A 23,360-nucleotide genomic window follows, 5' to 3' on the forward strand; every position below is an offset into this window, starting at 1 on the left:
ATGAACATCTAGGTTGTTTCCATGTCCTGGCTATTATAAACAGTGCTGCGATGAACATTGGGGTACACGTGTCTCTTTCAATTCTGGTTTCCTTGGTGTGTATGCCCAGCAGGGGGATTGCTGGGTCATATGGCAGTTCTGTTCCCAGTTTTTTAAGGAATCTCCACACTGTTCTCCATAGTGGCTGTACTAGTTTGCATTCCCACCAACAGTGTAAGAGGGTTCCCTTTTCTCCACACCCTCTCCAGCATTTATTGCTTGTAGACTTTTGGATAGTGGCCATTCTGACTGGCGTGGAATGGTGCCTTATTGTGGTTTTGATTTTCATTTCTCTGATACTGAGTGATGTTGAGCATCTTTTCATGTGTTTGGTAGCCATCTGTATGTCTTCTTTGGAGAAATGTCTGTTTAGTTCTTTGGCCCATTTTTTGATTGGGTCGTTTATTTTTCTGGAATTGAGCTGCAGGAGCTGCTTGTATATTTTTGAGATTAATTCTTTGTCAGTTGCTTCATTTGCTATTATTTTCTCCCATTCTGAAGGCTGTCTTTTCACCTTGCTTATAGTTTCCTTCATTGTGGAAAAGCTTTTAAGTTTAATTAGGTACTGTTTGTTTACTTTTGCTTTTATTTCCATTACTCTGGGAGGGGGGGTCATAGAGGATCCCGCTGTGAGAACACACTCGCCATTGGCTTAGCAGACTGTTGTGCTGCCTGTGCGGCTAAACAACAGCTGAGCAAATCAGTGGTGGTGTCAGGGGTGCCCTCCAGGGGACTGAGCCTGAAACAGAGAGAGACCTCGGCACCAAGCAACAGCCCCACTGAATGCTCACTTAGAGAAGTGGCTGAGCCCCACTGAATGCTCTCTGAGACGGGGAAGTGGCTGAGTGCCGAGGGACGTGAAAATGCATAAAAGGGTCAGTGCTGCCTGCAAGGTTTCTGTGGGCTAATGAAGAAACCGAGGATTTGAAAGGTCACCCTTGAAGTGAAATGTCAGCTCTTTTTCTTTATGTGACCTGAGATCTTCCAGAAATTAATAAACTGAATAATTCGGCTTTTGAAGGCCAGATTCTGAAGAACACACCTATCTCATGGCCCCTTTAATAATAATGAGGCATTTGGGTTAAGTCTGGTGGTTCAGATGATAAAGATTCTGTCTGCAGTGCGGGAGACCTGGGTTCGATCCCTGGGTGGGGAAGAGCTGCTGGAGAACGGAATGGCTACCCACTCCAGTATTCTTTCCTGGAGAATCCCATGGAAAGAGGAGCCTGGTGGTCTATAGTCCATAGGGTCACAAAGAGTTGGACGCAACTGAGCGACTAACACTTTGGGTTAAGTCAGTCCACTCCTTTTTGGCCAGAGACTCACATTAGCAAGAAGAGTTAAAGATAAGTCTGGCTCTGTGGACCACAGCCAAGCTAAGAAGCTCACACAGTGCTCAAACCTACAGGCTTGGTTTCAAGGACACTCCAGATTGTCGACACAGCTCTTCAAGAGGAGACATGGGGCTTGTGACACCAGCAGAGAAGAGGCATCTGCTTTTGCTTCTTTCCATCCTTATCACTTTGGGCATTTCCTGTGCATAAAAGTTGAGTGTGCAGCTAGAGATGCATACTAGGTGCATACTGGTCATACTAGGTGAAGTAAGTCAGGAAAAGAAAGACTAATACCATATGGTATCACTTATATGTGGAATCTAGAATGTGATGTGAGCGAGCATCTGTGAAACAGACTCAGACCTAGTGATCAGACTAGTGGTCGCCACCCGGGAGAGAGGAGGGGAGGAGGGACGGTTGGGATTTCGGCGCAGGCAGATGCAAACCGCTGCAGCTGGACGGCATGGAGCCAGGCCTTACTGCTCAGCCCAGGGAGGCACACCCCTCCCCGGGACAAGCTATCACGGTGCTTGTGCGTGCTCACTCGCGTCTGACTCTGGCTCCTCTGTCCATAGGGTTTTCCAGGCAAGAATGCTGGAGCAGAGGGCGATTTCCTACTTCAGGGGATCTTTCTGATCCAGGGATCGAATCTACTATTAGTGTCCTGCATTGGCAGAAAGATTCTTTACCTCTAGTGACAACCTGGGAAGCCCATGGTAGCAGAATATTAAAAACAACAACAACAACAACTATATATGTGTGTAAAACTGAGTCACTTTGCTGTGCAGCAGAGATTGGGAGAACATTCTAAAATAACTATACTTCAATAAAGAAGTAAAGTGAGAAGAAAATCATCTTTCAATGTGTTGCAAACACTTTTCAATAAGCTCTAACAATATGAACATTTAAAAACTCAGACTGTTTCATTGTGCATATCTTTTATCTGTTTTTATCAGATTCCTTTGGCTGTATCTAAAAATCTAGTGATTTTCAGAATCATGATTTCAACATCACAAATTCCAATTAACACCTTTAATTTACCCACTTAAAAATTAGCTTAAAGTACACAATGGCTTTTCACTGTTGGATTAAAGATAAGATCTATGTCTAAAGAAACGGCGAATGGAATGTTCTTTGGGTTGATTTGTGACAGATTAGGGTGGAACCCAGAATTATTTAGGGAATTATAGCTTGAGAAAATGTAAGAGGGTTTAAAATAGAGAATTTATAAGGAAGAAAAGTGTATTTTTCTTCCCTGTTCTCAAAGAATTGTTTGGGGGCTGTCTAGATTCAAAAGAGAAAGGATTCCATTGCTTTTAAGTATTGCAAAAAGCTCCCAGGCTGTCCTTGTCAAAAGATAGAAGAGACACTGTAGAATTTCTTACCAAGAGAGCAAGCTAAAGAGGGGACTGTTGAAACTGGGGCTGACAGATTTTTAGCTAATTTTATTTTATTTTTAATTTTTTTTAGATTTTAGCTAATTTTAACAGGCATGTATAGGTATTGCTAAATTTTAAAGTTTCTGAATGATGTCATCTTCATAAATGATGCCTTAGCAAACAAGCATTTCTATTCTAATGATGTCTTTCTGAGTAAAATGTTGAATCACTCAAAGGACACAGATAGACATAGAGAAAAAAAAAATGCCACGTGGGAGGGGCAGAGCATTATAAAACCGGTCATTGCCATGTCTGAACTCTAGCAACGCTCAGAAGACCGTTTCCTGTCAGGCAGAGAAGAACCAGGTATTTCAGCCATTTCCATGTCTCTCTCTGGGAAATAGGGTTTTATTTTGCACACTGGTATTATTAATATAATGAAAATTAAACTGTGGGATGTTTTTAGAGGATGAGTAAAAGTTTAATGGTGTTTTCTTGTTTAGTTGCTTGTTTGAGAATGTTTTGGTTCAAGATTTGAATTAAATCAAGTTATACATAATCTTAAATCTCAGAGATCAGAAGATGCCTACGTAACATTCACCAAACCCAAATGTACATTCTGGTTGTGATGTCAGTTTTACTGAACAGCTTAGAATGTGTGTGCCCTTCACTAGTTCTTGTTTGGCACCGAATTTAATGAAAATAGCTAGACCAATTAAAATGTATTTTTTTAGCAGCTGAAAGTAATTTATAAATTGTACATAACTATGATAAAGACAAAAAGAGGACTCAGTTTTCATCTTAAACAACCAGAAATAAAGCAGAAAACTGAGTGGTTCTGTCCAATGCCAGCACATACTGATTGAACTTAGTTTGATGACTGGTCAATTTGGTGAAAGAGGAAGAATAGCCCAGTTAGTTGCTGGATGGACTGAAGTAATAGTTCAATAAAGAATTTAGTATCCCATAAGCAAATAATTATTCATTATGAAATAAATCAAATTCAGAAAGCCTTTTAATTTTATGGGGAAATCTTGGCAATTTGGAACCGGGGATTTCCTTGAAGTTATTGTTTGCTCTGTGTCACTAATTTTTCTGATCAATTTCAAAATATTTACACTGTGTTGCTGCAAAAAAATTCACTTAAAAATGCTACAGCAAACTCAAATCTAACGTTCGATGCCAGTGAGCGGAGGGAGTGTGGCTGCGGGTCTGAGCTCTTGGTCGCCTGTGCCAAGTTTCAGTGGCACGCTTGTGAACTTGCGCTTTAGGGACCAACACAAACATCACGGAGGCCAGCCCACATACGCTTTTCATCTGTTTGTTCTTCTGAGATAGTATCAGATGTTGGTTAGGAGTACAATATCTGGAAATTGTTGAAGTTGTGTAACTCCCTCTAGTGTGAAGAAATCACAGCAGGTATTTCTTGTTCTGAGAGATTCTGATGTCACTCAGTGGCTTCGATTGTACGCGGTCTTAGGCAGATTCCCACTTAAATGCAGGGTGGACGTGTGGTAGAGTCAGAAGACACCGTGTGTGTATACATATATGTATTATACATTCATAGATTCTACAGACGGGAGCTTCCCAACCCTTATTTGAAAGGTCTGTAGGGACAGCAGCTGGAGCTGGGAATGGAAGCCAGTCTGTGCTTGGAAACCAGCTGTGCTATCGCCATCTTCATAGTTTCATCAGTATAACAAGAATCACTAGGTTTACCAGGCAAGTAATTATGCAAGGTAAATAAAACAGTGAGGCTGAAGGAATTTGGTAACTGTGATATAGACATCACACATTATTTTTTATGTTAAATGCAGTTAACTGCACCTATCTGAAAGATAGAATTTAGACTATTTTTAAAACAAGTAAATACATCTGGGGTGATTTAATTCTGTCCTTACTTTTTAATTTTTTTTTTTAACAAAATAGTCGCAGTCAACTGGACTTCCAACTTGGCATTAAAAACCCTCACTCTTTATTTGTCTTGACAAATTTTGCTAGTGTCAAAGTGACTGACTATTCAGGTCATTATAAAGAATTAGGTATAGGAGAAGCCTGCACTAACTAGTCAGTTAATTAATTGGTCACATGATGCAGCTTGTGGGATCTTAATTCCCAAGCCAGGGACTGAGCCCATGCCCTCAGCAATGGAAGTTCTGAGCCTTAAACACTGGGCCACTAGGGAATTTGCAGGCTTAAGTTTATTTTTATAGCTCCAATTCTTTATTTTATTGCACACAATAGAGAAATATTTATGCTATTAATTCTCTGTTTTTGAAATGTTTTTGAGAGGAATAATTCATTATAAAGATGGTTTTAAAATTGAGAAGGAAGAGGAAACAAATTTCTGAGTCATCCAGGTTAATCTAACCTCAGTGATGAAGCAAGAGAAAAAAAAAAGCAGTGATTTTTCGAAACTTAAGCCTTCTAGTAGTATTACAAACCAGCTTCCTTCCTCTTTTTATTTCCTCTTTCTAGCATTTCTCAAACCAGTAACTGGCTGAAACTGTTACACGTAGTAGTTAAACATCAGCAGGTGAGGTGTAAATGACATTGGACAGAGTGGGTTTCTGAAGCTTGAATCCTAGGCTGGAATCCCTGCATCATTACAAACTCTGTGACCTTATATATGTCTCAGGACATCAGGACGTAACCTATAGAATAAAGATCAGAATATGTACCTCACATTGATCCTGTGAATATTATATATTAAAGGAGACAAGAAGACATGAGAGAGTTTTGGGGACATGTTTTATTTAATTTACTATTTTGTCTTGATAAAATACAATTGGGTGGTATCTTGCATGAGAAATTTTGATACAAGTAGCAATCATTTTCTTCACGAGAAATGTTTGTGAACCGAGTGTTCAGGTGTCAGCCCTGGACTGGGGAGATGTGAGCCTGGGAGGCCCCGCCGAGGGAGCCCAAGGCTGTAGAGAGCCTCCTGCAGGGCCTCCCCCAGCGGCTCCCCAGCCACCGTCCCCAGAAGGCTCCTGTGGAATGATGAGTGTCAGCGTAGCTTGGTACATTTATAGATTCTGGTAATTGCAGGGTGTGTTTGAAGCCATTGTGAAAATGTAAGATACAGTCTGTTGGCTAGAACCAGCAGGTACCCACCCACACCCGGGTGTGTCCAAGCGTTTGGCTGCTGCGAGTCTTAGGTCACGGTAGGTGTGACTGTCATTTATCTTCAGATGGTGGATGGGGTGTGTGTGTTCGTGTGTGTGTGTGTGTGTGTGTGAGCTCCATAAATCCAGGACCACTCCTGCAGAGGGACCTGGTGTTGGCTGCCCTGCTAGGGGTGGTGGGAGGAGGGGGCCTTTCCAGCATCTCCAGCAATGAGCTGCTCAGCACAGGGGGTGCTTTGGTAGAAAGGCTGTGGTGTGTGAGTGAGTGGAGGGGGTGTAGGAACGGGAGATAGGGCGGTGTGAAATGCTGACTCTCAAAAGGTGAGTCTAAGCCACTTCTAGAAAGGAGTTTGGCCATCTCTGCTGGGGCCAACAAGAGTATGTGTGCACGTGGCTTGCATTTGGATACGTGTGTGTTTTCCTCTGGTGTGTGTGATGATGACGGTTTAGTCACTAATCATGTCCATTGACTCTTGTGACCCTGCGGACTGTAGCCCTCCAGGCTCCTCTGCCCACGGGATTTCCCAGGGCAGTATTCCCAGAATACTGGAGTGGGTGGCCATTTCCTTCTCCAGGGACCTTCCCGACCCAGGGATCAAATGTGGGCTTCCTGCACTGCAGGTTGTCTTCTGCATTGCAGGTGGATTCTTTACTGACTGAGCCACCAGGGGAAGTCCTAGTGTGTGTATCTGTGTGTCTGTACATGTGACGTGTGTCTGTAGGTACAACACAGAGGCTGAGAGTGTGACCCTGAAGGCCACCCACCCACCCGGCTTCAATTTCCAGTCCTGTCCCTTACAGTTGAGTGACAGGGGTCACTTTTCTGATTCTCTCTGGGGCAGTAGATTTTTCCTTTGTAGGCACAAGAATAGCAGTGCCTTCCTCACAGGGCTTGTGTGAGGACTGACTGGTTTAGTACAGGGGAGAGGCTGAACACAGCATCTGTTACACAGGAAGAATCCGGTAAGGGCCACTCACTGCTACTGCTGTCATTATACTTATTACGAGGTGGAGTGTCACCAGGCACCCCAGGACTGCTCCCTCTATCTCAGGATCAGCTGCGTCATTTGCAGGACCCAGTGCAAAAGGGAAATGCAGGGAGGGCCCTTTGTATAAAGTTATTAAGGAATTGCCGGGTTGTGACCGCAGTGCACTGCGCCGAGAGTGGAACCTTTAGTGGCTGCACAGGTCGCAGGGTCACGATGCTGCGGGCCCTGTTTAGTTAAAGGAGAACAGAGAGGGACCCCCTACCCTGTGCAGGGTGCAGCCTGAGCTACGCCGCTGACATCCCTCAAAAGGCTGAGTCATCTTTTAGAGCTGTTGCTTTGCCTCGTTTTCCTTCCAGATTGAGACAATGGAAGAACTTTATGTGGCAAACACAATCTTTGCCCTCAATTTCTTCAAGCACCTGGCAAATACAAGTGCCGACACACAGAATCTCCTCTTCTGTCCCTGGAGCATCTCCGCCACCATGGCCATGGTGTACCTGGGCGCCCGGGGCAGTACTGCGGACCAGATAGCCCGGGTGAGTTTCTGTTAGGGTTCCCACCTGGGACTGAAGGGCTCCTGACCCGAACTGCAGAACTGCTCTGGTTATGTGCTTGCAGAGTCTGGACTGTAACAAAGTCCGCAGCTAGTGGGGTTAGTTCCCCCACCAGGGATCGAACCCATGCCCTCAGCAGTCATCACAAGCCACCACAACACAAGTTACTCAGATTCGAATGCATAGAAGAGCCAAACCATGAAAACCCTCAATGGTGGATACAGTAGAAGGGTTATCAGTTTTCTTATCCTGCCACGTTAGAAATAGTTAATAATGACTTTATCTGACATCTGATAATGTTTATATTTCTCAGAAGGTTTGTCTGCTTTATCTCTTACTGGTTTTAAGAGCATCAGTGACAGGTGGGCAGTGGGGCTGAAGCACCTTTCCCTGGGTTCCTCTGGTTTCTGCTGTCTCATCTCAGGCTCTTTCCATCTATGTGAAGAATTCCTAGCAGTGGTGTTAAGAGCGTGCCATGAGGAGGAAAAACCGTCCCAGAGCTTGGTCTCTGCACTCTGGGGGAGGCACCGAGAGCAACACAACTTCGGAGGGCCTCAGCCAACACTCTCTGCCCCATGAGCTCATGTCAACAAAATGGGGCTGATGGCATGGCCAGCCTTCAAAGTCAAGGTGGTCGGGGGGGCCGGCACTGTGGGGTCCTTCTGTCAGGGCCGCTGGCTTCCTTCCTTGGTGAATGGACACCAGCTCAGTCAGGGGACCCTCTCACTGGGTCAGGGACTGTGGAAATACATTGACCTACTTCACTTGTACACAGCAGTCATCCTCTGGGATGAATGTGGTGCTATTAAAGTTCACACGATCTTGTCTTCCCTGGGTCCGTGAGCAGACGAGGTAATTATATCGTTAAAATTCCTTCCTAGTCCTGTGTGTGCATACGTCCGCACTGAGTGCTGGGCGTCCAGGCTCTGTTTCTCACAAGCGTGGATGCTGTCCTCAGTCACACCGGAGTTTCCCGTGAGAATCGCACCTGAGTGTGTGAGTACCGGGAGATGGACAGTCTTCCAGGTACACGGTGACCCGCTTGAGGCGGGCCTTGTTTGGAGTGGCTCACTCAGAGCATTAGCCAATCTCACCGCAGGAGGAAAAGGGCTGGGAGCTTCTCTGTGGCAGTTTGAACATCAAGACTCACAGCAAAGCCCAGTTGCCCAACTCCCTGATGCCAGCCGCATTTTGCAAAACTCCTTTCCCTTTATTTTCTTTGCCTTGGAAAAAAAAAATAAAGGCAGTGAACGCCATTAAAATCTTTGGAAAACATCAAGGACTTCAGTTTTTATTTTTATTTAGTTTTTGGCCGTGCTGTGTGGAATGTTAATTCCCTTCGCCCTGCACTGGAAGCATGGGTCTTAGCCACGGGACCTCCAGGGAAGTCTCCATTTTTCAAATGTAAAGGGATCAGAAGCGATTTTTTTTTTTTTTTTTTGAGGACAGATGCCAAACAAAATGCTCTAGGTGCTAAAGAGAAAATCTTGATTTTGCTACCAGAGGAAAATAACTTATTTGTCACTCATGGTACAACACAGCTTTTCTGTGTTTGGAAAGTATTTTCTGCATGTGGGACAAGAATTTTATATACAGTAGTTTTCTTGTAACTCTGCCACATGGGAAGATTATAAAATTCAAAGGCAAATTGGTTTAAGTCTCTACCAAGAAAAAGAGGAGACGCTTTTTGGTTTGGACATGGAAGCCTGGACTTTGGGGACAGACCTGCCTGTCTTTGGTTGGTGGTTTTGCCACTTACTAGGCGTGTAAATGAAGCCATTTAAATGCTCTGAGCCTCAGCTTTCTTATTTTTTATTTTATAAGAAAAACTTTGTTGAGATATAATTCACATTTCATAAAATTCACCCATCTAAAGTTTACAATTCAGTAGCTCTTAGTATATTCACAAGGGCTGTGCAGCCACCACCACGGTCCAACTTTAAAGTATCTTCTTCCCCAAAGGGGGTCTGTGTGGTCTGTGGCTATACCGCCCTGAACCCTCCCAATCCTGGAAGCTAAGCAGGGCTGGGCCTGGTTCATACTTGGATGGGAGACATTCTGTGCCCACAAACTATATTAATTTGATCACACGTAATGCGGATTGGTAACCACCTATTTTGTGCAATGGTTGCAGACCTCTCGAACACCATTTGATAACTCAAAAGAGTCTAGTAGTAACTCTCTTATTTTTAAAATGTAAGTGAAAATGTGTATTGGTCAAGATGAGTATGAAGATTAGAGCTAACAGGAGAGGCATGTGGTGGAACTAACTGTTTTCATAGCTGATACTTACAGTGCCCCAGCCAGGCACCTTGCTGAGAACGTTTTATGAATTTATCCACAGAATACAAAATCCTGTGAGGTAGGTGCTCTGATTGTCTTATTCACTTTATAGATGAGAAAATCAGGGCAGGAAGAGGCTGCCCACACTTGGGAACTGGTTTAGCTGGTAAGGCTGGAACGGTTGTAGTGGGAAAAAAGAGCAAATAGAATAAACAGATACTCTCTTACAAAGCACAGGCCATGTGAGATTTGCAGGGGTATTTTCACCCAGCTCTTTCCTTTAGGATAAGGCCACTGACCGGCCTGGGCCAGGCCAGCTCTCTGGGCAGGGTGCCTGCCTCAGCCTGGCTCAGGAGCGTGACACACCCCCCCCACCTGCAAGGACTCTCGTCATGCCTCGAGTGGGCTTCAGTGCTGCAGAGACCCCGACTTATGGGTCAGCTTCCTCAAATGGTGGGACCACCAGGGAAGCTCTTACAAGAAGTATTCCTCCCTTTTACACTGTCAGTCAGACTGATTTTCAGAGAGTATTAGGTAGGAACTTACAATATATGATCTTAAGAGCAGAGAAAGACCCCAGAGATCCTAACACCTCTCCTTCCAGCCTAGAAATCCACCATCTGCTGGGTAAGGTTACCTTCCCTCCCTTGGCAGAGCCTCCACCATCAATGCTTTACCAATAAGTTCCCCCCTGCCTGGGGCCCCATGGCGCTGGGACCCAAAGGAAGCTGGAGGTAGGGGTGGGTGGGGGTCAGGGCCAAGTGGAGGAGTCTGCTGTACTGGGGGAGGGGGCTTGAGGCACCTTCCAGGGCCAGGCTGCACCTGCCAGCTTCACTGTTAGCTGGACCTGCCACTTTCACCATAAAGAAAGTCACACTGGGATGCAAGGGGACCTGGGTCTGATCCCTGGTCGGGGAACATGTGGAAACTAAAGATCTTGCATGCTGCAACTAAAGATGCTGCCTGCCTCAACCAAGCCCGTGGGCAGCTGAATAAATACACAAATGAAAATAAATATTTTAAAAAAGGAATTCACATTGTCATCTGACCCCTGCCATCTTCCCCCAACATGGACAGAAGTGAGGGATTTCTTTATGTGTAAATGATGTATGTGCAAATGCTTTAGGTGACCCTTGGCAATACTGGGCACCCTGTTTTTGTGCTTAAGCTAGCTGTGGCTGCTAGTTGTTAACAGTCTAGAAGGGTATAATGTGTAAGGCCACTCAGTGGAGAGATACAAGGTCAGGAGTTAACCTTATTACTTCCTTCAAAATACTGGGATGTTTTCAAGGAAGTTTATGAGTTGGGTGATAATTTAATCAAAAGGTTATAAATCATCTCATTATATATATTTTGTTAAAATGGCCACTGTTTGAATTAGTATAAAATAATTCATGCTAATTCCCATGAAGGGAATGTCACTGACTGACACATATTATACCTGAAGAGCATCTGTGCTTGCTGCCCAGACACAAAGGCAAGGAACTTGACGTAGGACCACTAAGGTACTCGACAGCCGTTGGTTTAGAAGCTAAATAATGCAGCAGAAAAACGTGCCCAATTTTCTCGAATTCCGGTTGTAGGTGCTTCAGTTTAGCCACGCTGGAGTCCACAGAGGTGCCCCAGCGACCCCACGGAGCCTCAGCAGCTGTGATTTCTCACAGCAGACCCAGAGGGGCGCCTGTCCGGACGCTATTTTGCAGGTATCTGACTCATCCTTTCCTAGTTCTTTCGTATTTTGTTTTCAGAAAATTCTTGTCTTAAAGTCACAATATTAGGGAAGGAACCTAGTACAACTTCTGCCTTTCATAGGAAGGAAACTAAGACTCTCAGCCCTTGAGCAAACATCTTACAGCCACTCTCATAGGGAAGGGCAGAGCTGGGGTGGAATCCGTTTTTTGGCTTCCAGGTCAAGACTGTAAATTCTCTCACATTACTCTGCCATTAGTTGGGTTTGTATAATTTATTCTAAAGCCACGGTGGAGACTCCTACAACACACATGTGTGAATGCAGTCCAGAGTAAGAGGTGGCGAGTCATTGAGGAGTGGAGGTGGCCAGGCCTCGTGACTTCAGAAGAGGTCACTGGCCTTCCTGTGTCCTTCGTCTCCTCTCTCCCATCTATCTAGCGCTGCCCCGAGGCTCAGTGGTGAAGAGTCTGCCTGCAGCGCAGGAGACGCAGGTTCAGTCCCTGGATAAGATGATTCCCCGGAGCAGGAAATGGCAACCCGCTCCAGTACTCTTGCCTGAAACATCCCACGGACAGAGGAGCTTGGCGGGCTAAGTCCAAAGAGTCGCAAAGAGTCAGACACGGCTGGGCTACTGAGCACAAACGCACATCTATCTCCATCCCTCCCTCCCTCCCTATGGTCGTTACTGTGATCCTCAGCTACCATCTATCTATCTTCCTTCTCTCTCCCTCCCTCCCTCCCTCCCTCCTGTCGTCATTTTGTGATCATCAGCTACCATCTGTCTATCTTCCTTCTCTCTCCCTATCTACCTCCCTCCCTATGGTCGTCATTATGATCCTCAGCTACCATCTATCTATCTATCTATCTCCCTCCCTCCCTCCCTCCCTGCGGTGGTCACTGTGATCCTCAGCCACTGTCCATCTGTCTATCTCCCTTCTCTCTCCCAGTCTGTCGATCTGTCCTCATCATTATTAACAACAGAACGGCGCCAGTCTATCCACCTGTTGTGATCATCGTCTACTCTCTGTCTATCTACCCTCCATTCATCTTATCAGCCTCGAGCCAGCATCTTTCCCCAGTGCTCCACTTCCTTAAACACCACTCAGCTACACTTAGGAGCCTGGTGTAGATGGGCTCCTGTTGGTAAATAACGTCCACAGTCACACCCTGATTTAGGTCCCCTCACAGGTTAGGAATGCCAATGCTCCATCTACCTGTCACAGGGAATTATAGACTCAAGACGAGGACGAGCGGGCTTCTTCATAAGGCGACTCTGTCAGGCCTGAGTGGACAGCTGACGGCCCATCTTGAGGGCTCTGGCCTCAGCCTCACCCAGCCTCTGCTGTGACTAAGCCCCTGTCTGTCATCCTGCTCGCTAACTTCAGGTTGGGGATTGGGATTCCCCTCGATTTCAAGTTTTCTAAACTCCAGATTCCATTGCACAGACTACCCCTTAACTATGCCAAGGGGCTTGTAGAACTTCTGTAAACTTTTAGGAGAGCATTTCTAAGGTAACATTTTAATATAATAAAAGTTGCTTAGAGACTATAGCTTAGGTAAGTATCAAAGGAGCCTGACTTTTTCTAGAATCTCAGTTCTGTTACAGTTAAATCCAATCCTATGGGCACAGAAAAATCTGAAACAAGTAAAAAATTATCTGAAAAGTTTTAATGTACTATATCCATATCAACATTATTTCCTGAGTTACTTCTAAAATGCCAGAAAAAAGTATATTGTAATACAGTATTTTATTGATATCCTAGAAAAAAATACTATTGCTTAAGAAATATCTTGTTTAGAAGTCCTGAGTTACATAAAATGAATCCCTCCTTTCCTTTTAAGGCACAAGCTGCGGGGGTAATCCATTCAGCCTTCCATTCTCTCAGCAACGCCATCAACGTGTCCACGGGGGAGTATTTATTGGAAAGCGCCAATAAACTGTTTGGAGAGAAATCTGCAAGGTTCAAGGAAGTGAGTGAAACCTGCGATCTAAATGGCAGGGTCCCAAACTTGCAACGAGGTCACTTTCAAAGCTGTTTTCTCTGATTCATTCCCAGAGGGTCAGAATTCCACTAGGCTCACAAGGCTCCCCGAGGAGCCCATGGGACATGATCCAACACAGTCATGCTTATGTTCCCTCCGTGGGTGCTTCCTGTTTCTACTGTAAAAACCCCACATGGAAAGTCACAAGTCAGAAGGTGCGCACAGGTGTTCCCAGAACCACTAACCCCACGCCCAGCCTCTCGCTCTGCATTCAGTGTCGTTGTACAGAGCGAGAAGGAGAACAGAGGCCGTCGGGACTGGATTGGGGGGGAGGGTCAAGAGAGCACACAATCAGCCCCCAGCCAATCTCCCCCTACCCTGCTTCAGGCTCCCAGTCTTGACAGGAAACCTGCAATCTACAAATGCACCACAGATGGTTGGATATCCCAGAGGAGGGCATGGCAGCCCACTCCAGTATTCTTGGCTGGAGAGTCCCATGGACAGAGGAGCCTGGCGGGCTACAGTCCATGGGGTCACAAAGAGTCAGACACAACTGAGCAGCTAACACTTTCACTTGTTGGGTATATATTCTAAGTAATCTTGTCATTATTTTTTCGCTTTAAAGGAATACATGGAACTCTCTAAGAAATATTACTCTACAGAACCGCAGGCGGTCGACTTCCTAGAATGTGCAGAAGATGCCAGAAAAAAGATTAATTCCTGGGTCAAGACTCAAACCAAAGGTAAAATCAAGAAGTAGTTTCTGCTCGTCCTTCCATGTAGAAAACTCTGATGTGTGTGTGTTTTAAAATCCTTGGACTTTGCTCTTACTCCTAACCTTAGTTATTTTGGCTAATGTAACCTGATTCTTGTTGAGTTTTGTGGTGTTTGAAGTGAGAAAAAAATAATCAAGGTCTATTAATAGAAGATATATATTCAGTACTTCAATAATCTGGTTTGGATTATTACCGAATAGAATGTAAGAAGAGGCAGACCTTTGCTAATTTAGGAAATATCAGTGTTGAAAGAATTGTGACTTTATGCACACTGCAAACAAAAACAAAGGAAAAAGGAACAATATCCAACTGAGCAATTGGCGCGAGAAAATGGGCAACGGAAAAGGGAGGGATCATAGAACTTTAGCTTTCCTTCTGGTTCCCCGTCCAGAGTCAGTACGCTGTCCGGTTCTGTCAGTCCCTTCTTTATCTCCCGTTAACCGTCTAAGCTGCCTCCGCCTTTCCTATGCGTGTCCTCAGTTCCTGACTGACTCATCCAAGATCCCACTATCTTTTCGTGGAGCAGCTGGGGTTTCCTCTTCTTCTGAGCCTTAGTCTAATTCTGAAATTCTTCAAATTAACATTTAAAGAGTTTGATAATGCAGAAAACATATTTTCACGTATTTCCTATGCTTGTTTATTTACTTTAAAATGCATTTTTATCTGGCGTGTTGGGTCACAGTTGTGGCACGTGAAATCTAGTCGCCTGACCAGGGATTGAACCTGGGCCCCCAGCGTAGGCGACAAGGAATCGGAGCCCCTGGGCTACTAGGGAAGTCCCTGCCTCCTGTGTTTAAAACATTGTTTCAGACCATAGTATGCTACCCTCGTTTCTTAGCTACCATCATAGAAAAAGCACTTGTATTACGTTCTGTAGAATTGAAAAAAGAATTATTGTTCCTCTAAAAACAGTTGGCCTACTTTAGTTCTTCATTCCTAGATTTTTAAATTACTGCTCTGAAAGATTGATGCCCCACTGACAAAAAGGAAGCAGACAAAGTGAAGATTTAACAAAAATGAAGTCAAAGGAGATTGCAAAATCAAAGAGACGCATGAAAGCTTTGCTTTTCTGAGAACAGCAAGAATCTCTTCTTTCTAAGCGTTTGTGGTGAATGGCTACAAATCAATCAGTGAAATTGCAAAAATGCCAAATAGTCATTTAGATTGATTGTTTTACCAATTTTTATAGTACTTGGAGAAAGATTTCTTTTTTCCTTGTTATGATCAAATATTATGTGTGACAAAGTTAAATAAATTCCCAGTAGGTTTCCAAGTAGTGACCAGGAGTTTTATTTGCTAGGGGTTTTACTGATGAAGATATTGAATAGCTATACTGAAACTGGTCAGACTACAGTGGCCTTTTTGCTTGAGTCCTGTATCTGTCAGCAGAAATGGAAGATGGTGGAATTCTGACCAGCTCTCAAGCATTATGACCTTGGAAAGGTCACTAATATCTCACTATGGTGCCCGTTTGTGCTGTTGTTCAGCTGCTAAGTCATGTCCGACTCTTTGCCACCCCACGAACTGCAGCACGCCAGGCTTCCCTGTCCTTCACTATCTCCTGCAGTTCACTCAAACTCATGTCCATTGAGTCAGTGATGCCATCCAGCCATCTCATCCTCTGCTGCCGCCTTCTCCTCTTGCTCTCAGTCTTCCCAGCATCAGGGTCTTTTCCAATGAGTTAACTCTTCTCAGCAGGTGGCCAAAGTACTGGAGCTTCAGCTTCAGCATCAGTCCTTCCAATGAATATTCAAGGTTGACTTCCTATTTGTGTAACATGACACTAATAATACTCCCTCACTTGAATGGTTGTGAGGAGTAAATAGAATAATGTGGTTGAAATATTGCAGAGCAGGTATTCACTATAAATGGGCTGTTTCTTAAACGGACTTAAAATCACAGTCAGATATCATCACTTCTGGGAACTTTCTTGGACTCGGTCATTCATTCCCTTCTCTGCGTTGTTGCTGTTCTCTGCGTTATTCAGCTCTCTTGATAGAACTCACCGCACTTTCTTTCCTGAATGATTTAGAATGTCTCTTCCAAGCCCGCCCCACCCCCAGGACAGTTTTTCCTTTATTACTTCACGAATCTATGCTATTCCTGATGTAGGTGTAGCGCAACTTCCAAAGCACTGTTTTTGGATGAATCAATGAGTTAGACCTACGGGCTGTCTAGAGCAGGTCTACAAGGGGCCCTACTGACACGCTGGGGAAACGCACTATTAAACACCGTGGCAGCGCCAGCCACTCAGCCATGCCTGACTCTTTGCGATCCCATGGACTGCAGCTGGCCAGGATCCTCTGCCCATGAAATTCTCCAGGCAAGAAGACTGGAGTGGGTTGCAATTCTCTTCTCCAAGGGATCTTTGCCACCCAGGGACTGAACTCGGGTCTTCTGCATTGGCTGGCAGATTCTTTACCATCTGAGCTACAGGGACGCCCATTATATTCCTTAAGTCTCTTTTTCACTCCCATCTGAATGAACTAACTTCATATCACTGTAAAACTTTGAGAAAACAGTATAAAAGGAATTTAAAAATTTCTGGGACTTCTCTGGCAGTCCAGGGGTTAAGACTCTGTGCTCTCAAAGCAAGGGATGCAGGTTCAGTTCTTTGTCAGAGGACTAAGATCCTGCATGCAGCACAAAGAGAAAAAAATAAAAGAAACTTAAAATTTTTTTCCAAGTCTGCTAGCAATTCTAAATCTTAGTTACATTACTTCTTCATTTGCTCTTGAATTTCACAAACCTGAAAAAATTTTACTTATGTTTTAAATAAATTAAGAGAAAAATTTGAATGTGAATATCAACATCTCTGCAGAGTTTGATAAATGTGGATGTCAAGCTTGATGGTGACTGAAAAGATTCAAGAAATCATAATGACTTCATAATTGTTGATCATGAAACATAAGCATATATCATATTTTCTGTAGGCAAAATCCCAAACTTGTTACCTGAAGGTTCTGTTGATGCAGACACCAAGATGGTCCTGGTGAATGCTATCTACTTCAAAGGAAGATGGAAGACTCCATTTCAGAAGAAACTAAAGGGGCTTTATCCTTTCCGTGTGAACTCGGTATGAGACAATGACAATAAAACAGATTTTCTTAATATATATTTTAGGGTCTTTGACAAAATAGAAAAAGAGAAATTGGGACCACTCATTGATACCCATACATGATTTGCTATTAATAGTTAGAAGTTATGCACACTGGATAGTTGATTGACTCTTTCAGGTTACTGAATAGCACTTGGTAATTTTCTCAGAGGTCATATGAGTAATGGTAAAGACCATGGGCTTTATAATTACACAATCTTGGACTTATACGTAGGCTGTACCAACTATGATGTTACTTGTGGTTCATGCACTCCTTTTTTTGATCTGTGAAACTAGGATGATAATATCCAACTCAAAATGTTGTTGTAAAGATTCAATGAGATTTTGCAGAGTTCTTGACCCCTAGGAGGTCCTGAACAAATGTTTTAGTATTTAATTATAATTGTCCATTTTATTACTAATGGGTATAATCTTGAAAGAACAAAATAGGTTAGAGTCACTGTGAGAGTATACAAATAATAAATTTTTATTTTTTAAAATGTATTTTGACTTTTTTAGACAAATTTCAAAACAAATTTTTAATTAAAAAAATCTATTTCTTTAGCATGAAAGCAGAACCCATTCTCTTTTATGTCTGACTGTAAATTTTTTGACATCTTACTATCAACTTTCATATTTTACTTTTTAATTACTTTAGACTCAGCGCAAATCAGTAGAGATGATGTTCCTGCACGAAAAGCTAAACATTGGATACATAGCAGACCTGAAGGTCCAGATTCTAGAACTCCCATATGCTGGAGAGGTCAGTATGTTCCTGCTGCTTCCAGATGGAATTGCTGAGTCCTCCACGGGCTTGGAGTTGGTAAGAATTCCAGCTTACATTGTTTTAAACTCCTGGGGCTAAACGCACCTTTGCACATGTCTGCTGCTGCTGCTGTTCTTTAGTCGCTAAATCATGTCCGACTCTTTGAGACCCCCTGGACTGTAGCCCACCATACTCCTCTGTCCATGAGATTTCCCAGGCAAGATTGCTGGAGCAGGTTGCCATTCCCTCTCCAGGGGATCTTCCTGACCCAAGGATCAAACCCACATCTCCTGCATTGGCAGGTGGATTTTTTTTATCACTGAGTCACCTGGGAAGCCTTTGCACATGCCTACATCTGAGGAAATGGTGTGTAGTTTGAATATGCGAACTTGTTTGAGATGAATTGTTCCAGGTTTCCCGGTCATTCAGAAGCCTTAAACACATCTCATATATGCTATCTTGCAAAATTTTTACCTAACTTTTAAATTTTACTTTAATATAGTAAAGTCATTGGTTGTCAACATTAGAGGTTGTTGTCCTTCTCTGCTAAGCACTCAGTGGTTTTATGTTTTGGATTCATAGCTGGAGAGTGAAATCACCCATGACAAACTCAGCAAGTGGCTCAGCGAGGACACCATGGGTGAGGATGACGTGGAGGTGTACATCCCCAAGTTCAAACTGGAAGAGCGTTATGAACTCAAGACCATTCTCACGAGCATGGGCATGGGCGATGCCTTCAGCCAAGGCCGAGCCAATTTCTCAGGCATGTCAGAAAAGAATGACCTGTTTCTGTCTGAAGTGTTCCATCAAGCTTCTGTGGATGTGAACGAGGAGGGCACTGAGGCTGCTGCCGGCACTGGGGCCATCGTAACAGGGAGAACAGGCCATGGAGGCCCGCAGTTTGTGGCAGACCATCCTTTCCTCTTCCTTATCGTGCACAAGATAACCAAGAGCATTCTCTTTTGGGGCAGATTTGCATCACCCTAAATTGAAAGTTTCCGTTTCTGCACAGAAATTTGTAATATGAGGTATAAGCCTCAGGAGTTCTGCAAGTGCCAAAACTTGAGAGACCTCCGCGTGTTTCTGCTTTTCTGAACTTCTATTGCACAATAACTAGAAACACAGACATGGTGTGACATCTGTCAATCATAACATCACCTCCCCCCCCGCCATTAATCATTTGGCCTCCTAAAATGGGATGATCTCTCATTTAGCTCTTTCTTACTCTCAGTTTATTTTATAGCATTAACCTTTACTGTATTATTTATTGTTTTATATACTTTTATAAAAATTATGGTCACTGTCTACTGTAGCTGATACATTTACAGAAGCCGGTCATCACTTATTCTTCTTTCTCAGGAAATATATGTATTTGTGGGCGTCCCTGGTGGCTCAGAGGGTGAAGAATCCACCTGCAATGCAGGATACCTGAGTTCGATCCCTGGGTCGGGAAGATCTCCTGGAGAAGGGAACGGCTACCCACTTCAGTGTTCTTGCCTGGGGAATTCCATGGACAGAGGAGCCTAGCAGGCTACAGTCCAGGGGTTGCAACAAATGAGGCATGACTTAGTGACTAAGCATGTAGGCGTATGTATTTGTTCTTATAATGAAGGATAAGTAGATGGCCTTCCATGCCCTTTTGTAGGAGAGATCTAGAAGAAAGCTTTGAACAACAGGGAAATGTATACTGCGTGCATTTCTAGCACTATGTATCCCATGCACGTGGCTGTAACTTACATAAGGTTGCAAAAATATAGAAAATAAACCTATTTTCACAAACCGTCTGTTTGTTTACATTCTATTAGGTCTTTAGATTACAAGATCTGGCTATCTTGTCTCTCAGAAATCAGGCGTCACAGCTCTTTTGTGAGAACCAAGTAAACAGAATAAAGGAGCCAAAGGACTAACCAACTGCTTTGCAAGGGGCCCCGTGTCGGGGGTGGGATGGAGCTGCGTGAGAACCTGATTAGAGCTGCCTTCTCCCAGCAGGAAAAGTACAGCAGTGCAAAAGGACGGCTTGGGTCAGAGTCTTTGGGGGCCCCTGTGTTCAAATCAGGACATCGGGAATCAACACTGAGTCTAGCAGTGCAGACACAGCACCAGGGTCAGCTCACTGAGCGCACCGAGAGAGGGAGAGTCCAGAGGGGCAGAGAAGAGCTGGGCACGAGGGCAGGAGGAAAACGCAAGCTGACTTCTTTAAGTGTGTTTGCTTCAAATAGCACTGAATACTTTTGAGTGGATCAGCAGCACAGAAAAACATAATTTAAGTTCTGAGAAATAAGGAAGATCTGAGGTTTAGGGAGTCTGACCTGGCTACAGTAGTGTGGCTGGTCCTAAAAATGCATTCCAGGCACTGCCCTCTTTATGATGAAATCTAGGGATGGGTGACCCACTGGAGCATCATGGCCAAAGAGGCAGCCTTATGGCCTTGACTTAACTGCACCTAAATCCCAGTTCGCACACTTATGAGTCCTCTGACCACAAGCTGGGAATGATGCTTCTTCCTGCTTCAGTTTTCTTTCAGTGCTTTTCTCATAAGGTGGTTCTGATGCTGGAATGAACTCATGCCTGACAAGAAATTAAATGAATGCTTAGCACATACAGTACTTAATAAATACTAGTGAGTATAATTATTTTCTTAGTCGGCAATAAAACTGTCTCACTGTCAGCTGGTCAAGCATAGAGTCCCCCAAAATTATTCAGCTAATTCTTTAAGGCTTGAATTGTGATTTATTTCCTCTCAATCAAACATTGTTAAAAATTAGAGGTTCTTCCTTGCTTTCTCTTACCTACTTTTAGATTCATTAAAAATATGTATTTTACCAATCCATTCAGCAAGGTGATAGATAGAAACTTTCTGAATCATTGTGAGGTTGTGAGTCTTAAGATGTATATCACCATCATTACTGAGTTAGAGCATGAGCATAGAATTCTAGGTTCAAAGTGTTCTTCACACTTTGTTGTTATTTGATTGCTAAGACGTGTCTGACTCTTTGTGACCCCACGGACTGCAGCATGCCAGGCTTCCTTGTCCTTCATTATCCCCCTGAGTTTGCTCCAATGCAAGTCCATTGAGTCAGTGATGCCATCCAACCACCTCATCCTCTGTGGTCCCCTTCTCCTCCTGCCTTCATTCTTTCCCAGCATCTGAGATTTCTCTATTGAGTTGGCTTTTCCATCATGTGGCCAAGCATTGGAGCTTCAGCTTTAGCATCAGCACTTCTAATGAATACAAAGGGTTGATTTCCCTTAGGATTGACTGGTTTGATCTCCTTGCTGTCCAAGGGACTCTCAAGAGTCTTCTCCAGCACCACAATTCAAAAGCATCAATTCTTCAGTGCTCAGCCTTCTTTATGGTCCAGCTCTCACATCCGTACCTGACTACTGGAAAACCCAAACTTTGACTGTAGGGACTTTTGTGGGCAAAGTGATGTCTCTGTAGTTTTGCTTCTTGTAGATTAAATTATTAAAATTTAATAATTTTATTTTTGTTTTTGATGCTGTTCTTGATATTTTAGTGCATTAGGAGTCCTTTTAAATAGTTTTCAAAATTTAGCTTATTCATCAGGAGAAGTTTTCCATTTGGAAACCTGTGTCTTGGTTCAGTTCTGGGAAACTCTCAGCCACCACTATGGCCCGAATATTTGTTATCTTCATTCCAACACAGATGTTGAAACCCTAATCCCTGATGTAATGTAGTTTGTAGGCTGGGCCTTTGGAGGGTAACTGGGATTAGAATTGGTCATGAGGGTGAGTCAAGGATGTAATCAGTGTTCTTATGTAACCGGGAAGGGTTAATTTTGAATTCACAATGGATCTGCTCTGTGACTTTAATCCTTATCTTGCCAGCTTTGTTATTATAGGCATACATAGTGGTCTGCCTCAGGGAGATAAGCTGACTCTGCCCACCTGTGAAAGACTGTGACATTCTTAAATTCTTTGTGCGGCATATGGTGAGGCTCCCCTCACCTGCTGCTTACTGGCGTGGCCCAGAAATTCACTGGGGAGGCGGGAATTGCAGACAGATGCAGCATCTTTGTTTGTTGATATGACAGGAGATATTCCATTTCACACCACCTGTGAAATCACTGTAAGAAAGTGAAACCACATCCTCCTGCCTGAGGCTTGCCGTCCTCAGTGACATTTGCAAGGTGACATTTTACTTTGTTGCCTCACCACCTCCCCATCTTTGATCCATAAAAGAATCTGGCATCTAGGCTTGGACAAGATGGTTATTTTGAGGTGCTAGCCTGAAGTCTTCTTGGTAAGCCGGCTCTCGAATAAGGTCCCTTCTTTGACTTAACACCTCGTCTCGGATTTATTAGCTTATCATAAGGTGAGCAGAGAGAGCTTGGACTCTGTAACACCTACGCATGCTAAGCTGCTTCAGTTGTGTCCGACTCTTTGCAACCCTATGGACTGTAGCCCTCTAGGCTCCTCTGTCCATGGGAGTCTCCAGGTAAGAACAGTGCAGTGGGTGAGCCGTTTCCTCTGCTACGGGATCTTCCTGATCCAGGGATTGGACCCACGTCTCCTGTGTCTCCCGTGTCTCTTGCACTGGCAGGCGGCTTCTCTACCACTAGTGCCATCTGTGAAGGCCTGGCGACTTATAGAGAAAGGCGAGAAAGACAAGAGCTCTCAGCCAAGTAAAGACCAGGAGGCAACCACCTGTGAGCCAGGAAGCAAGCCCTCGCCAAGCACCCAGGCACACGGCACCCTCATCTCAGACCTGCAGCACCCAGAACTGTGAAAAATGCATGTTCACCAGGCACCTAGTCAGTGGTGTCCTGTTACCCAACCAGTGGTTGAATGACAGCCCTCACCCACACAACTGTCTCGGCTCCTCTCTATCTCCTCTCTTCTTCTGGTTTCCATTTGAATAATCCTGATGGACCTAGAGTTCTTTTTAATGTTCTAATAGATTTTGAATACTTAACAAATTCCTGCAATCTTAACATCAAATATTGTAAAAACAAAACAAAAGCTAGAGCAAAACTCTCCTTCTATGCCTGTTCTCCATTCATAGAGCCCCTATCCCTTCATTGTTATTAGGGACATTGGTACATGTTGCTAAGCATACACAGGGCAGGCCATAACTAACAACAATAAATAAACATACGGCAAAATCCTGCTGATAATGTTATATTGTTGGCTTAGGATAGCATTACCTCTTTCCCAGCCCGCTCCAAACAGCCATCAAAACAATGCAAAACCAAAATTTTATCAGTGTAGCTAGCAAGTGTGTGCTGTACTCTGTCACTTCAGTTGTGTCCAACTCTTTGCAACCCTGTGAACTAGAGCCCACCAGGCTCCTCTTTCTGTGGGACTCTCCAGGCAAGAATA

General features: G+C 44.0%; 1 protein-coding gene across 1 annotated transcript; it reads left to right on the forward strand.

Annotated features, from left to right (window-relative positions):
- LOC102181552 (plasminogen activator inhibitor 2) lies at positions 3,035 to 19,684 on the forward strand. The gene is made up of 8 exons (XM_005697318.2): positions 3,035 to 3,118; positions 7,226 to 7,405; positions 11,290 to 11,409; positions 13,238 to 13,366; positions 14,004 to 14,121; positions 17,088 to 17,230; positions 17,910 to 18,074; positions 18,600 to 19,684. The coding sequence occupies exons 2-8, from the start codon at positions 7,235 to 7,237 to the stop codon at positions 19,002 to 19,004; spliced, it is 1,251 nt and encodes a 416-aa protein (XP_005697375.2). The 5' UTR covers positions 3,035 to 3,118; positions 7,226 to 7,234; the 3' UTR covers positions 19,005 to 19,684.

Source organism: Capra hircus, chromosome 24, assembly GCF_001704415.2.
Source record: "Capra hircus breed San Clemente chromosome 24, ASM170441v1, whole genome shotgun sequence".
NCBI classification, from domain to species: domain Eukaryota; kingdom Metazoa; phylum Chordata; class Mammalia; order Artiodactyla; family Bovidae; genus Capra; species Capra hircus.